The sequence below is a fragment of the Zophobas morio genome, unplaced genomic scaffold (genome assembly GCF_036711695.1).
Source record: "Zophobas morio isolate AGI-343-1 ecotype UQ-CSIRO unplaced genomic scaffold, CSIRO_AGI_Zmor_V1 ptg000022l, whole genome shotgun sequence".
Taxonomy (NCBI): Eukaryota; Metazoa; Arthropoda; class Insecta; order Coleoptera; family Tenebrionidae; genus Zophobas; species Zophobas morio.
The window spans coordinates 2,432,873-2,446,420 of record NW_026972127.1 but is presented as its reverse complement, the minus strand read 5'-3'; the positions used below and the strand labels follow the sequence as shown (position 1 = coordinate 2,446,420).

The window sequence follows — 13,548 nt, the reverse complement described above, 5'->3', positions numbered from 1 at the left end:
TCAGCAACACCAGACACATAGTATTTGTTTTTGAACTTGTACGCAAAACTGCTGCCAGTCTCGTAACGGCACTTGTCTATAAAATTAAATTTTTTATGTATGGCTAACACCTTAAAAATTCTTTCTTTAATTACCATTGTTTGAACAAGCCACACAAGATCTTTGTTCTGTTAAAAAAGGATGAAAAAGTAATTTGGTGCAACTTCGGCACGTAGAATGGGAAAGAAAACGAGCTGTTTGTTCGTTCAAAATGCACTGAGGATGAGGCTGATCCCACATCCCATTAACGCAGATATGATCGGATCTACGTGTGAACGGCTTGTATTCATAAAAATCGGCACACTGAAACTTGGCGATGGTACCATTCTCAGCTTCAATACAATTTTCTCTTTCTTCGCCTTTGTAAGTACATTTGACTTGCCTAATTGGTGTGCTAACTATTGGTGGACAAGGTTCTGCGAGTAAATACAGGCAATTAATTTTAGCAATTTAAAATGGTATAGAAACACTATCTAGAGGACTTCCTATAAATAAGTTTCCCTCCAAGATTTACAAAGGTATTTGACACCGAGATTGAACAACTTCTTTGGCAGATTGGCACAATTAATTTAAAGTAGCTTGATTTTAACATCAGACAACCGACTTTACAGCATCATATTATCTTGTTGTTTAAATTATAGCCAAGAATGAAATAATTCAGTTCCACATCTAGTAAAAATGCCACCAGTATTACAGACAGAGATATAATTTTTCTGTTCATAGGGCTATAAGTTTATTTAAGAAAATTTTATGCGTCCATTCTAAAGTTACGAAAAAAGTCTGATCGAACAAATAACACTAAAACCTAAGGAGTACCCGTGGAAGAACATTCCTGGGAAAACCCCATGGCAAAGCCTGGAAATGTGGAAGCCACACGGTTAAAAAGCTTCATGCTTGACAATAACGTGAACTAACCACACCACTCGTACGAAACGAAAAATTGTAATAACTTTTGGTTTAAAACTTACTGGGTACGCACGTGGGTAAACTCCCAACCCAATTCCCGTTGGAGCACGTCACTGAAAAATTGTTTGAAATATATATAGCTATTACTAATGCTTACGTAAGTGCTCTTTATTTGCTTTTACTAAGTACCTCCAAACGCTTATTAATAAGAACGTTACTATACGCCTTCTCAAAGTCCATGAAGAGTTACAAAAAAAAAAAATAAAAATGCTTAAAATTTGGTGCAAAGTAACAACGTGGATGATCTAACTAAAATTATACTTATTTTGTTGTACGTCAGGTAGTTTTTCACATACTACCTTGGTAAATTTAGAACGAAAGATGCGTAAAAATATCACCCCCTGACAAGCTACAATTCACTCCATTTCCATGATTTCGCTATGAAAATCTGTGTCATCACCGTCATTTTCAAATTCAGATTCTGAATCAGATTCGCCTAGCGAAATAATCAAAGGAGGTATGGATTCGTACAAAAGATTTCCCATATTTTTTCCCAATCTGCCAAAATCAGTTTTTCACAATGTTTACAAAAATTTTGCCACATGCTTGGAGTATATTTAGAAAACGCCTCAAGCCACAAATTCTCCACCCTATGTTTTAATGAAGGTTGAGAATTTATATGCTTGTTGTAATAGTTATTACAAAATCCCCACGCCATTTCAAGTGGATTATATTGACAATGGTACGGAGGTAATCTAAGAACTTCATGGCCACTTTCTCTTAATGTCTCGTCTACCAAATATCTTTTTTTTTCTATCGTTTCTGAAGGGTTTAATTAAATCCCACAACTGTTTCTTCGAAAATTTTTTGTCAAATTCAACCCTATGTTTAAAGAACCATTCCTGCATTTCACATTTTTTGCTAGAAAAAATGGGTGGTTTATCGAACTGAACCGAATGATGCGGTGCATTGTCTAAAACCACCACACATTTTTAGTTCAACTTTGCCAAAGCAGGAATGAGCTGATTAACCACCCAATTTTGAAAAATTGTCTCGTCCATCGTTTTATGATAGCCTCTATCGTTATTTTTTGGATTTAAAAAATTGTTACAACCGTCCAAGAACCCCGTTGAACAACCCACGTGGAGAATAGTAAACCTTGATCCTTCACTTTTATTTTGGTGGGATTGCTTTTTAGATCAGTCTCGTGCACCCAGCGACGAATGGACGAACCATTTTGACAGATCCATGTTTCATCCAAATACACGAAAGTCAAATTTTCACAAGAATTTAGAAACTGTAAATATGTTCCCAAAAAAGTAACGACATGTTTTTGTTCACAGAATTTTGCGACCATTTACTTCCCTGTGTTTATAACCCATTGACTTAAGAATTGTGTATAATGTGGTTCGACCTTCTTCAAATTCCAACTGTTCCCTAGAATATGCCAAAAGAGTACCTACAGTGAAATATTCGTTTTTTTCATTAAGTTGCCAAATTTGTCGTTGCAGGTCTTTCCGAAACATATAATTTGTAAATAAATCCGTTGGTTTTCGCTTACCAGATAGTGATGCTTTTAAATTTTAGTCCCATAAATGATAAAATTTTCGCCACAGTTGATGTTTCCACCTATGAAAAAAAAAATTAAAAAATATTTTACAGCGTATTTTTTTTTTAAATTAATTAATGTTCGTTATAAAAATATAGGTATATATTTGTTCCACTGCTAACTTAACTAAAGCTACATGTTATGTTTAATGTGTAGACAATTTTGTTAAAATAAAACTATTCATATAACGCGAAATATCTGTGTAAAGCATAAAATCCTCAATATCACACTGGTTTGAATCCAAGTTAACAAATTCGGAATTAACAACACCAGTCACGTAGTACTTGTCGTCGTGCTGGTACACCACAGCACTACCGGGGTTGTAAAAGCACCTGCCTTCTAAAAAATAATTTTTATTGTTATATTTCAACAAGAAAAATGTCATCTTAAAATACCATTGCTTAAACAAGGCACACATAGTTTGTCGGGTGTTAAAAAGAAATGAAAATCTTTATGCATACAATTTCTGCACTCGGAGTGAGAAAGAGAACGACTATTTTCTTCTTTCAGAAAACTGGTAGAATTGAGGTTCCGCCGATCCCAACTACTGATCTACAATGATGTTGTATTTCGACTACAGCTAATAAAGAGCCGAACTTACATAAACTGGTTGATTCTTTGGAGGTTTGTGGTTTTGGCCGACGTCTAAACAAACCGGTAGAACGTTCTTCCTCAATATAAAAGTTTTTTTTGTGACTAAAATAGCGATATCACTGTCTCCACTGTCACGGTTGTATTCACTGGAAATAAAAATGGCGTGCACCTAAAATTAATAATAATTCTTAGATGACAAACTGTTAACTGACAAATTTACTTGAGACGATTGAGCCCCAACATCTCTGTCGTCGTTGAATTGCTTGTAATCTTTCCCAACAGCTACCACGTAATGTTCCTTAGATCCTAAATTTCCTTTTGAATCAGTGACGCAACTTGCGGCTAAAATAATTAAAAGTGTGAACATTTTCGACTACAATTTCAACTCTTGCCTGTAAGAATGACTCTTTCACTTAAAAGAGATCCGCTACAAATTATTCGATTTTCGTTTTGTGTGTTGTATATGGTTACGTGCCAAGGGTAATCTACGCTGCTAGGGGCAGACGCATTAGTAGTTGAATTTGTGGCCAGTTTTTGCCCGCACACTGTAACAAATTGTCTTAAGTTTTATAATAATGTATCACAAAGTAGACTAACCTGGTACACATTGGGGATTTTGCTGACTCCACTCCCCGTTGACGCAGATCTGAGGGGGTCTACTTTTCAGCTGCACGTCTTCGTAAAAGTCAGCACAGCGAAATTTGGCGAGAGTACCTTCCACAGCTCCGGTACAATTTTCTCTTTCTTTGCTTTTGTAAGTGCATTTGACTTGCATAATTGGTGTACTAACTATTGCTGGACAAACTTCTGCGAGTAGATAGAGGTGATTAGGTTTAATAAATTAATGTTATAGAATCACTATCGAGAGTACTTCTTGTTTCTCTCCAGTGTGTAAATATCTTGAGAACAAATTGTACAAATCAAATGAAATTAGGTAATAATAATAGTAATAATTTATTGACGGGAAACCTTTTTTACAAAATATAATTTTGACAGTGTGTTGTGTATTTAACAGTTTAGATATTTTTTATATTATTTTTGCCTCCTTAATTTCATAGTTCAAATCAGTAAAATATTTAGATTACAAAATTAACCTCTGAACTGGTTTCTTAATTCTAGTAGTAGTAGTTCAAGTTGATCATCTTTTTGAACAATGACTGCCGGTACGATATGTTCTTTTGTTGACTTAATTTCTTTCTCTTGAATGAGCCCCTGATTTAATGTGTTTTCCGTTGATTGAATCAGAATGTTGGTGTTTGGAGAATTCTTATAATCAACTTCTGGATCCAAGGTAGTGCCAAAACCTGTTTCAGTGTTGATATGCATTTTCTTCTCCACATTACAGGAACGAAGTTGATTATAATGACGCTTAATTACATAACCATCATCTAGTTCTACTAAATAGTGTAGATTATCAATACATTTTGTAATTATTCCATACTTCCATAATCCATGTCTTGAATAATTTCTGGATTGAACTCTATCGCCCACTTGAAAATGTCAATTCAGTTGGTCTCATAAAATCTAACTTGGTTCGTACATTTCTTCCAAAAAAGAGTTCAGGAGGAACATACAAAGTTTCCCGGAGTGATCAGTTTTCTTAATAATATCTTGATTTTCTAACTCATCTAATTCCTGTTCAACTTTCGCTTGGAAAGCGTAAGGAACTCGGCGAAGCTTTATAAAAATTGGTTGTGCATTAGCTCGAAGAGATAAAGAGCATTGATAGTTTGGAATTTCGTCAACTTTTGGTTGAAAAACATCGCTGAATTGATTGAAAATTTCTGACATTGATGGTTGACAAGTAGAAATAGAATAAAAGTCACGAAGACTTATCTGTAGGTTTCGAATCCATCTTCTTCCCATAATAGCTGTTCCATAATCAGAAACGACAAGTAAATCTCACATGAACTTCTTTTTATATGTAACAGGTATTCGTATGTAACCCAGAAGTTTAAATATTTGTTTTGTACAGGAACGAAATTGAACGTTTGTATAGTGGTTCCGGTGAGAGAATGGGATTTTTTGACAATTGATATGTAAGTTGCCAGCAAACTAACAGTATAAAATACACTGAAATTCCTTGCCAAATAACCTACCCTCTAAGAAAATAAAAGACCAGGCGAGTATTTGCCAAAATAAGACTCATTTTGACAAATGACATACTCTTCTAAGAAAAAATACTAGCTCCGCCCACCCACCCTTTATTTTCTTAGAAGAGTAGGTCATCTGCCAAAATCAGTCTTATCTTGGCAAGTATCAGCCTGATCTTTGCAAATGACATTTCCTCTAAGAAAATAGGGGTGGGTGGGCGGGGCTAGTACTTGTCAAGAAGAGACTGATTTTGGCAAATGACTTGTTCCTCTAAGAAAATAAAGGCTGGGTAGGTGGGGCTAGTACTTGCTAAAAATAAAAAATTAAAAAATTAACAAATGACAAATTGAAAAATCGGATAAATGAGAAATTGTAAAATTGTAAAACTGTATAATCCGAAAATCAAATTCTAATTTTACAATTTTTGGATTTTTCGGTTTTTCAAAATTTTAATTAAAAAATCGAAAAATGACAAATCGTGAAATGGAAAAAGTTTAACTTGAGAACTTGAAAAATTAAAAAAAAAATCCGAAATTGTAAAGTTATAACTTGAAAAATCAAAAGATTGGAATTAAAAACTGCAAAACTGTCAATCAAATGAGATATTCAAAAGTTGAAAAATCTGAAAACTAAAAAAAAATGAAAACTGGAATTTCGAATTCGATTTTATAAGATGTTTTTTTTTCAATTTTTCGATATTTCAGTTTTTGATTTTCCGATTATACAGTTGTATAATTTTTCGATTTTTCAATTTGTCATTTTTTTATTTTTAGCAAGTACTAGCCCCACCCACCCAGCCTTTATTTTCTTAGAAGAATAAGTCATCTGCCAAAATTAGTCTTATCTTGGCAAGTACTAGCTCCCCGCCCACCCTCCCTTATTTTCTTAGAGGATATGTCATTTACCATAATCAGTTTCATCTTGACAAGTACTAGCCCCGCCCACCCACCCTTTATTTTCTTAGAAGAATGGGTTATCTGCCTAAATCAGTATTATCTTGACAAGTACTAACCCCACCCACCCACCCTTATTTTCGTAGAGAATATGTCATTTGCAAAAATCAGTTTCACAGTTGCCAAGATAAGACTGATTTTGGCAGATGGCATATCCTCTAAGAAAATAAGGGTGGGTGGGCGGGGCTAGTACTTGCCAAGATAAGACTGATTTTGGCAGATGACTTATTCTTCTAAGAAAATCAAGGGTGGGTGGACGGGGCTAGATCTCTTATTGGAAGAGTAGGTCATTGGCCAAAATGAGTTTTTTTTGGCAAAAACTAGCCTTTTATTTTCTTAGAGGGTAGGTTATTTGGCAAGTGCTAGCCCCACCCACCCGCCCTTTGTGTTCTTAGAGAATAGATCATTTGCGAAAATCACTCCTTTCGTAGCGAGTACGGCTAGATTTTTCTATATCTCGGCTTTTAAATTTTCAATTTTTTAATCTGTCTTTCGATTTTTGATTTCTCTGGGCAACTCAAAAAAACTTTCGATTTTTTAATTTTACAATTTTTCCAATTATTTGATTTTTAAAAATATCGAGAAAATAGATGTTTATGTTTCTAAATTTTCGATTTTTGAGTCACTTTAAGATTCAATGCATCCAAGATTTTCTTTGAAATACTGCTGACTGGACTGCCGGTATCACACTCAAATTTAACTGGTTTGCCAAAAATTTGTACCGTAATGAACATTCTTGGTTCATAAGCTGACGAAGAGGTATTGAAGATGTCGATAATATTATTTATTTGAAATTCTTCATCAACAGAGGAATTTGAACCGATGTCGATGTTTTTGACAGTTTGTCGATTTTTTTGAAGTACTGTAGAAATAATATCCGTTCGTAAAACTCCCGCACTGTCAGTGTCAGATTTGGAAAAAATGACCTGAGTGTCATGAGTGGTGAGATGCGAAAAACCTGTACAATATGTTGCAAAATTGCAATCTAGTGGCAAATTAGTAACTAAAAATAACTTCTCAAATAAAAATGTCAAAAGCACATTAACTGAAGATTTTTATCAATTCAAATAACGAAAGAGTATGACACACGAACGACAGCGAAGGCTTCTTTTGAATAATATATATTTTTGACCTTACTGTCCATTTCTACCCTTCTGGTGCTACAATTTGTTTGAATTACTGACAAGTCCTTTAAACAGATTCAACACTTCAGCAACTCAAAAATGTAAAATTGTTAATAAACATTTGATTTTTCAAATACTATATAGACATTAATTTTGAAAATTTGAAATTCAAGGCGGTAATCATTTAAACTTAAAAATCTTTTAGGGGATTATTTCTCATACCAACACAATGTCATTTTGACAGTGCGGGAGTTTTGCGAACGAATATTACATACTTTATTATCCACTCACGATCTTTATATGGTAAACTAGGCTTTGATATTTTTTCTTTAAGTTGGATAAACTGATTTCATGATTTAGTTTTTTGTCTGTCAGTAGTCTGATTGACATTTGCTTTAAGCTGGATTGCCACTTTTCCGGTACGAAATGCCTAATGAAGTGAGTTCTAGGGCTCGAAATCTACAAGAAAATGTACTCAGTTAGGTTTCGAAAATGTTAAAATTTCCGCGAAATTTGAAGAACCATTGGAAAATTTTCACTTTTCACACCTCGTCTAAAAATTCTGAAAAAATTCAGGGACGTAGATCTCGACGTGCTGATCCCAAAAAATATGGCCTGTTGATGGTCGCGGAGCGACATTTTCGAAGAAATCGCTACGAAATGCGTAATTTATCGAAATTTCAAAAATTTCGATATTTCAACCGTCGATCCTGGAAAAAGTGTTGCAGCTATTAAAGAATCGAGGCCGGAAGTGAGTTCTAGGGCTCGAAATCTACAAGAACATGTACTCAGTTAGGTTTCGAAAATGTCAAAATTTCCGCGAAATTTGAAGAAGGGGGGACCATTGGAAAATTTTCACTTTTAAACACCTCGTCTAAAAATTCTAAAAAAATTCAGGGACGTAGATCTCGACGTGTTGATCCCAAAAATATGGCCTGTTGATAGTCGCGAAGCGACATTTTCGAAGAAATCGGTACGAAATGCCTAATTTATCGAAATTAAAAAAATTTCGATATTTCAACCGTCGGTTCTGGAAAAACGGTTGCAGCTATCGAAGAACCGAGGCCGAAAGTGAGTTCTGCGGCTCGAAATCTACAAGAAAATGTACTCAGTTAGGTTTCGAAAATGTCAAAATTTCGGCGAAATTTGAAGAAGGGGGGACCATTGGAAAATTTTCAATTTTAAACATCTCGTCTAAAAATTATGAAAAAATTCAGGGACGTAGATCTCGACGTGCTGATCCCAAAAATATGGCCTGTTGATGGTCGCGGAGCGACATTTTCGAAGAAATCGGTACGAAATGCCTAATTTATCGAAATTTCAAAAATTTCGATATTTCAACCTTCGATTCTGGAAAAACGGTTGCAACAATCAAAGAATCGAGGCCGGAAGTGAGTTCTAGGGCTCCAAATGTACAAGAAAATGTACTCAGTTAGGTTTCGAAAATGTCAAAATTTCGGCGAAATTTGAAGAAGGGGGAACCATTGGAAAATTTTCACTTTTAAACATCTCGTCTAAAAATTCTGAAAAAATTCAGGGACGTAGATCTCGACGTGCTGATCCCAAAAATATGGCTTGTTGATGGTCGCGGAGCGACATTTTCGAAGAAATCGGTATGAAATGCCTAATTAATTGAAATTTCAAAAATTTCGATATTTCAACCTTCGATTCTGGAAAAACGGTTGCAGCTATCAAAGAATCGAGGCCGGAAGTGAGTTCTAGGGCTCGAAATCTACAAGAAAATGTACTCAGTTAGGTTTCGAAAATGTCAAAATTTCGGCGAAATTTGAAGAAGGGGGGACCATTGGAAAATTTTCACTTTTAAACATCTCGCCTAAAAATTCTGAAAAAAATCAGGGACGTAGATCTCGACGTGCTGATCCCAAAAACATGGCCTGTTGATGGTCGCGGATCGACATTTTCGAAGAAATCGGCACGAAATGCCTAATTTACCGAAATTTCAAAAATTTCGATATTTCAACCTTCGATTCTGGAAAAACGGTTTCAGCTATCAAAGAATCGAGGCCGGAAGTGAGTTCTAGGACTCGAAATTTACAAGAAAATGTACTCAGTTAGGTTTCGAAAATGTCAAAATTTCGGCGAAATTTGAAGAAGGGGGGACCATTGGAAAATTTTCACTTTTAAACATCTCGTCTAAAAATTCTGAAAAAATTCAGGGACTTCATTTATTAGATCAGAATTATTAGACGCAATTTTTTATTCAAGCAAACAAATATTTTAATTTTGTCAGCATAGATAATTTGTCATTGTGACATTATTTAAAAAGAAAATGTCTAAAATAGTTTTACTGCAACAAAAAATTGCAATAAAAAGATGTTTTTTGCAGTTTCGAAAAGACAGGCCCGATCTTTCTGTCGAAAAAGTAACTATTAGGGTCTCGAACATATTTTCTGTAATGTAAAAATACGCTGTATTTTTTTATTTTTTTCTCATAGGTGGGAACATCACCTGTGGCGAAAATTTTATCAAGAGGGTACCAAAATTTAAAAACATCACTATCTAAGCATTAGTAATGGCTATATAGATAAATCATTCAATTTAAGACCGGAAAAATGTTTCAGAAGAGCTAAACCCATCAAAGCACTAGAGCACTAGTGCTGGTTGTCTTCTACCAACCCTTTTAGTAATCTTAGAAAAGTGAAAAAAGAAGTTGGAAGATATGGAAATAGGCTGTTCACAAAGGTCGAAATTTCGATTTCTAAGAAGTGTGGGCGATTTATAGAAAGTTCAGGGAATTTGTATTCTTCTGCATCGAATACCAACAAACTCACTAGATTTTCATGGCCAACCCTACTATATAAAGATCGTGAACGGATATTAATTTCAGGTGATTTGTACAATTGGTTCTCAAGATATAACCGTTTCCATTCATTCCAGCAACCCTGTATATATCTTTCTAACTTGACACTCTTAAAAACGACATAATACGTCAAGGCATTCTGTAGGGATACTGATTTTTTTTTAAATCTTAATCAAAACAAAACCAATTAATTTCGTCAACACTACAATAACAACATAAGAAAAACACATACTCAGACATTTTGGAACCCGGGACCACTTGCTGTTCCTACAACTTATCACCCGCGGACCTTCACGTTTGAAATGTTTGTCACACTGTACGTTGAGACGAGTTCCTGTTGCTACTAACACTCCAGGTTGAAGTGTCTTTGATCCGGGAACGCTCCATTTGCCAAATTCTGGATGATTCGGTAAAATGCAGCCACTACTCAAATTAAAATCGTTAAAATTATAAATACCATCCCTTGAACCAAAAGTGTCTTTTACCCGTTTGACGAGTTTGTAACTGTTGCAATTGTTGTTGGTGGCGCCTCCGTAGTCAGTGTGATATTGTTACAATCCGAAATAACTGGACAATCGAAACGACTACATTTAAAAACGAGTTAAGAGCTTACTTATTAAGGTTTTAGAACTCACGGTCTAAATTTGGCTTCGTTCTCTAGTACAAAGTCAATGTGGGAGGAAAATTTGGTATAAAGAGTGTATAGTTGGCTGTTGCAGCCACCATGTTGTGAATTTCCTCGAGGTGAAAGACTCACAATTCCAATAATGTAATAGCGTTTGTCACGTTTGGTTACTAGACCTCCACCACTGTCACCTTTACACACAGAAGTACCTAAAATTTCAGCCTTAGTTGTGATTCCAAGACATTAAAATGAGTACTTGAATTTAAAAAACCAGCACAGAACTTATCGCCAGTCACATATTCGGTATCGTCTTCGGGTAGTCCCTCAATGCATTGCTGATCACTAATGAGAGGAACTTCTAACTCTTTGAGAACATCAGGACGACCTGTGAACTCACGAGTGTAACCCCAACCGCTCACCTACAAGAAATTGCAAGCTCAAAATCAAATTTCTAATACAAACCACGATTACATAAGCACGTTTTGTTTTAGTAGAGTCTAATAGCTCTTTATATCGTGACATCTCCCATATGACACATATAGGTCGAACGTTGATAGAAAGATCAAAGATTTGTGTCGTGATTATAATCGCAATATCGTCAGCATACTGTCGAGCGTGTCCTTTATACCTCACCGGAATAAACATTTCGAGTACCTAAGAATAAAAACAAGGGTCACAGTTTTGCACGCATAGTAACCTACAGAAGAAAACTGTGTGTTGTTAGCATCGTCGGGATGATCGTACCGCAGAAAATATTTTCCAGCTGCCACTATATAATTTTCTTTTGGTGCTAGTTGAGCCTTACCATCTGTTATACAATGTGCCGCTACAACATTATCACGAGATGATAATCGTTCTGCGTCTTTGATGCATAACTTTACCTGTTAAGACGACTCTTTGATTCAATAGGGTCCCACCACAAAGTAAGATTTTGCTCTTAGCGTCATACAAAGCGATCTGCCATGGATATTTGCCTCTTTCGGCTTCAGTTCCTCCAACAATTAATGTAGGATCTACTACAGGAGACGGTTGGCCGCATACTAAAAATGATGCAAAGTCAAAATGCGTAACAATATTTACGTCAAAACTTACTGGGTACGCACGTGGGTAAACTCCCAACCCAGTTCCCGTTGGAGCACAGTCGAACCGGGCCTGCCTCCAGAGTCTGGAACTCGAAATAGCGAGCACAATGAAAGCGAGCCATTGTGTTGTCAAAAACATTGGCACAAGATTTCAGTGTTTGGAAGTTACGGCTGCAAGTTACTGTCATCGCCAAAGTGTTGCTTATCGTGGGGCACGTCTCTGAAAACGTTTTTCAAGAAAAATTTTTTAATATGGAGAAGTGTTACGTAAACAGTGTCCAATTTCGGGTTTCCACGTCCCTCGGATACAAGTAGTGAAATCATCACCGTCTAGTCTATATTTCTTGTTGCAACTTATTTCTAAGATTGTTCGTTCTGGTACTGACTTTCCAGGAGACAGTTGGGTAGAAGCGTCGTAGATGGTCCATCGACCAAATTGTGGGTGTTGTGGAAGAGTACAGCTGGGCAAAAAAGGTTGGATTCATCACGAAAGGTTATTTTGTAGCGTAATGTTACCTGTTGCTGCGTGGTACTCTGGTGTGGTTACTATTACAAGTGGAACTACTTACTAAAAGAAAACTATGTAATATAATAACTTTCACTACAACCTGGAGGACACTACACATTGTCACTTTGTTGCAAATTCAACTTAGAATGGAAACACATAAAGGCAATAAAACGAATTGATAACATTTATAGGAGGTCACTCTATTAGTATTTATTATTATAGCATGTTTTATCTTCTTGGTGCGAATTTGTTTTTAAAAATACAGATTTGGAAGTCAATGCGTAAACGTAGATTTATCTTTGACGGTGTATTTATTTTTTAAATGATATCTTCATTTCAATGTTCAACAGTACAGTAATACTAACAATAATATTTATTGATTTCAACAGAAAGAAATACGAACTACAGAAACCAAATAACTCTAGAAAATTGATAAAAAAATTAAGTAACCTTAAACATAATAAGAGTACATATTTTTCACACTTTCTAGGTGTTTCCAGGTTTTCTAAAATTAATATACCCCGAGAGTCTTTAAATCTTTGAAATTTTTGGAATCTTTGGAAACTTTAGTATCTCTGAGATGTATAAGATAATAATTAGGGTGTTCAAGACCCCTAATACGTGTAGGATTTATAAAAATTAAAGGAAGCATACTCCAGATTTTTACGATTTGTAGATTTTTAGAATTTTTGCTTTGTTTAGAGTCTTTGGAATGTTTAAAATTTTTGTCATGTTAAAAGTTCATGCGTTTTTTACAAATTATAGAATCTTTGAGATATTTGGGACAGAATTTTAAAAACCTTTCTAATGTTTGACCCTTAGCGTATTTAGAACCTTAGAGTTTTCAGAAGCCTTAAAGTTTTAAGAATTTTTGGAAAATTGGAGAATTACTAGAAATTTTATAAAGTTTATAATTTTTATAATTTCTAGAAACATCAATACTTCCAAGGTCTTTACAATTTTTAAGATTTTGTTGGATGTTTCTTCTATTTAGGACCTAAAACTTTAGTTATTTAGCATCTTTGGTGTCTTTACAATTCGCAAATTCTAGTGTATGAAAACTTCAAGATTTTTAGAATGTGCCGAGTCTTTAGAAATTGTGAAAGGTTTGAAACCTTTTAAATATTTCAAACATTTGGAAACTTTGTAATTTTTAGAATACCTATAATTTTAAGATTTTCTAAACTTTTGAA

The 13,548-nt window shown here is 35.0% G+C and overlaps 1 protein-coding gene across 2 annotated transcripts; it reads right to left on the bottom strand.

The window, feature by feature from the left end:
* Nucleotides 1-2,634: 2,634 nt before the first annotated feature.
* Nucleotides 2,635-12,477, bottom strand: LOC135133701 (modular serine protease-like). Of its 2 annotated transcripts, XM_064062180.1 has the most exons (16): nucleotides 12,364-12,477; nucleotides 12,115-12,308; nucleotides 11,858-12,067; nucleotides 11,647-11,805; nucleotides 11,467-11,591; nucleotides 11,237-11,419; nucleotides 11,022-11,184; nucleotides 10,776-10,974; nucleotides 10,626-10,724; nucleotides 10,373-10,563; nucleotides 3,746-3,955; nucleotides 3,541-3,693; nucleotides 3,369-3,490; nucleotides 3,156-3,317; nucleotides 2,950-3,106; nucleotides 2,635-2,893 (listed from the first exon to the last, which is right to left on the bottom strand). In XM_064062180.1, the coding sequence occupies exons 1-16, from the start codon at nucleotides 12,471-12,473 to the stop codon at nucleotides 2,700-2,702; spliced, it is 2,631 nt and encodes an 876-aa protein (XP_063918250.1). In that variant the 5' UTR covers nucleotides 12,474-12,477; the 3' UTR covers nucleotides 2,635-2,699. The 2 variants fall into 2 exon arrangements, with proteins under 2 accessions (XP_063918250.1, XP_063918251.1); XM_064062181.1 differs by lacking the exons at nucleotides 2,635-2,893; nucleotides 2,950-3,106 and having other exon boundaries at nucleotides 3,162-3,294; nucleotides 3,350-3,490.
* Between the last annotated feature and the right edge of the window lie 1,071 nt (nucleotides 12,478-13,548).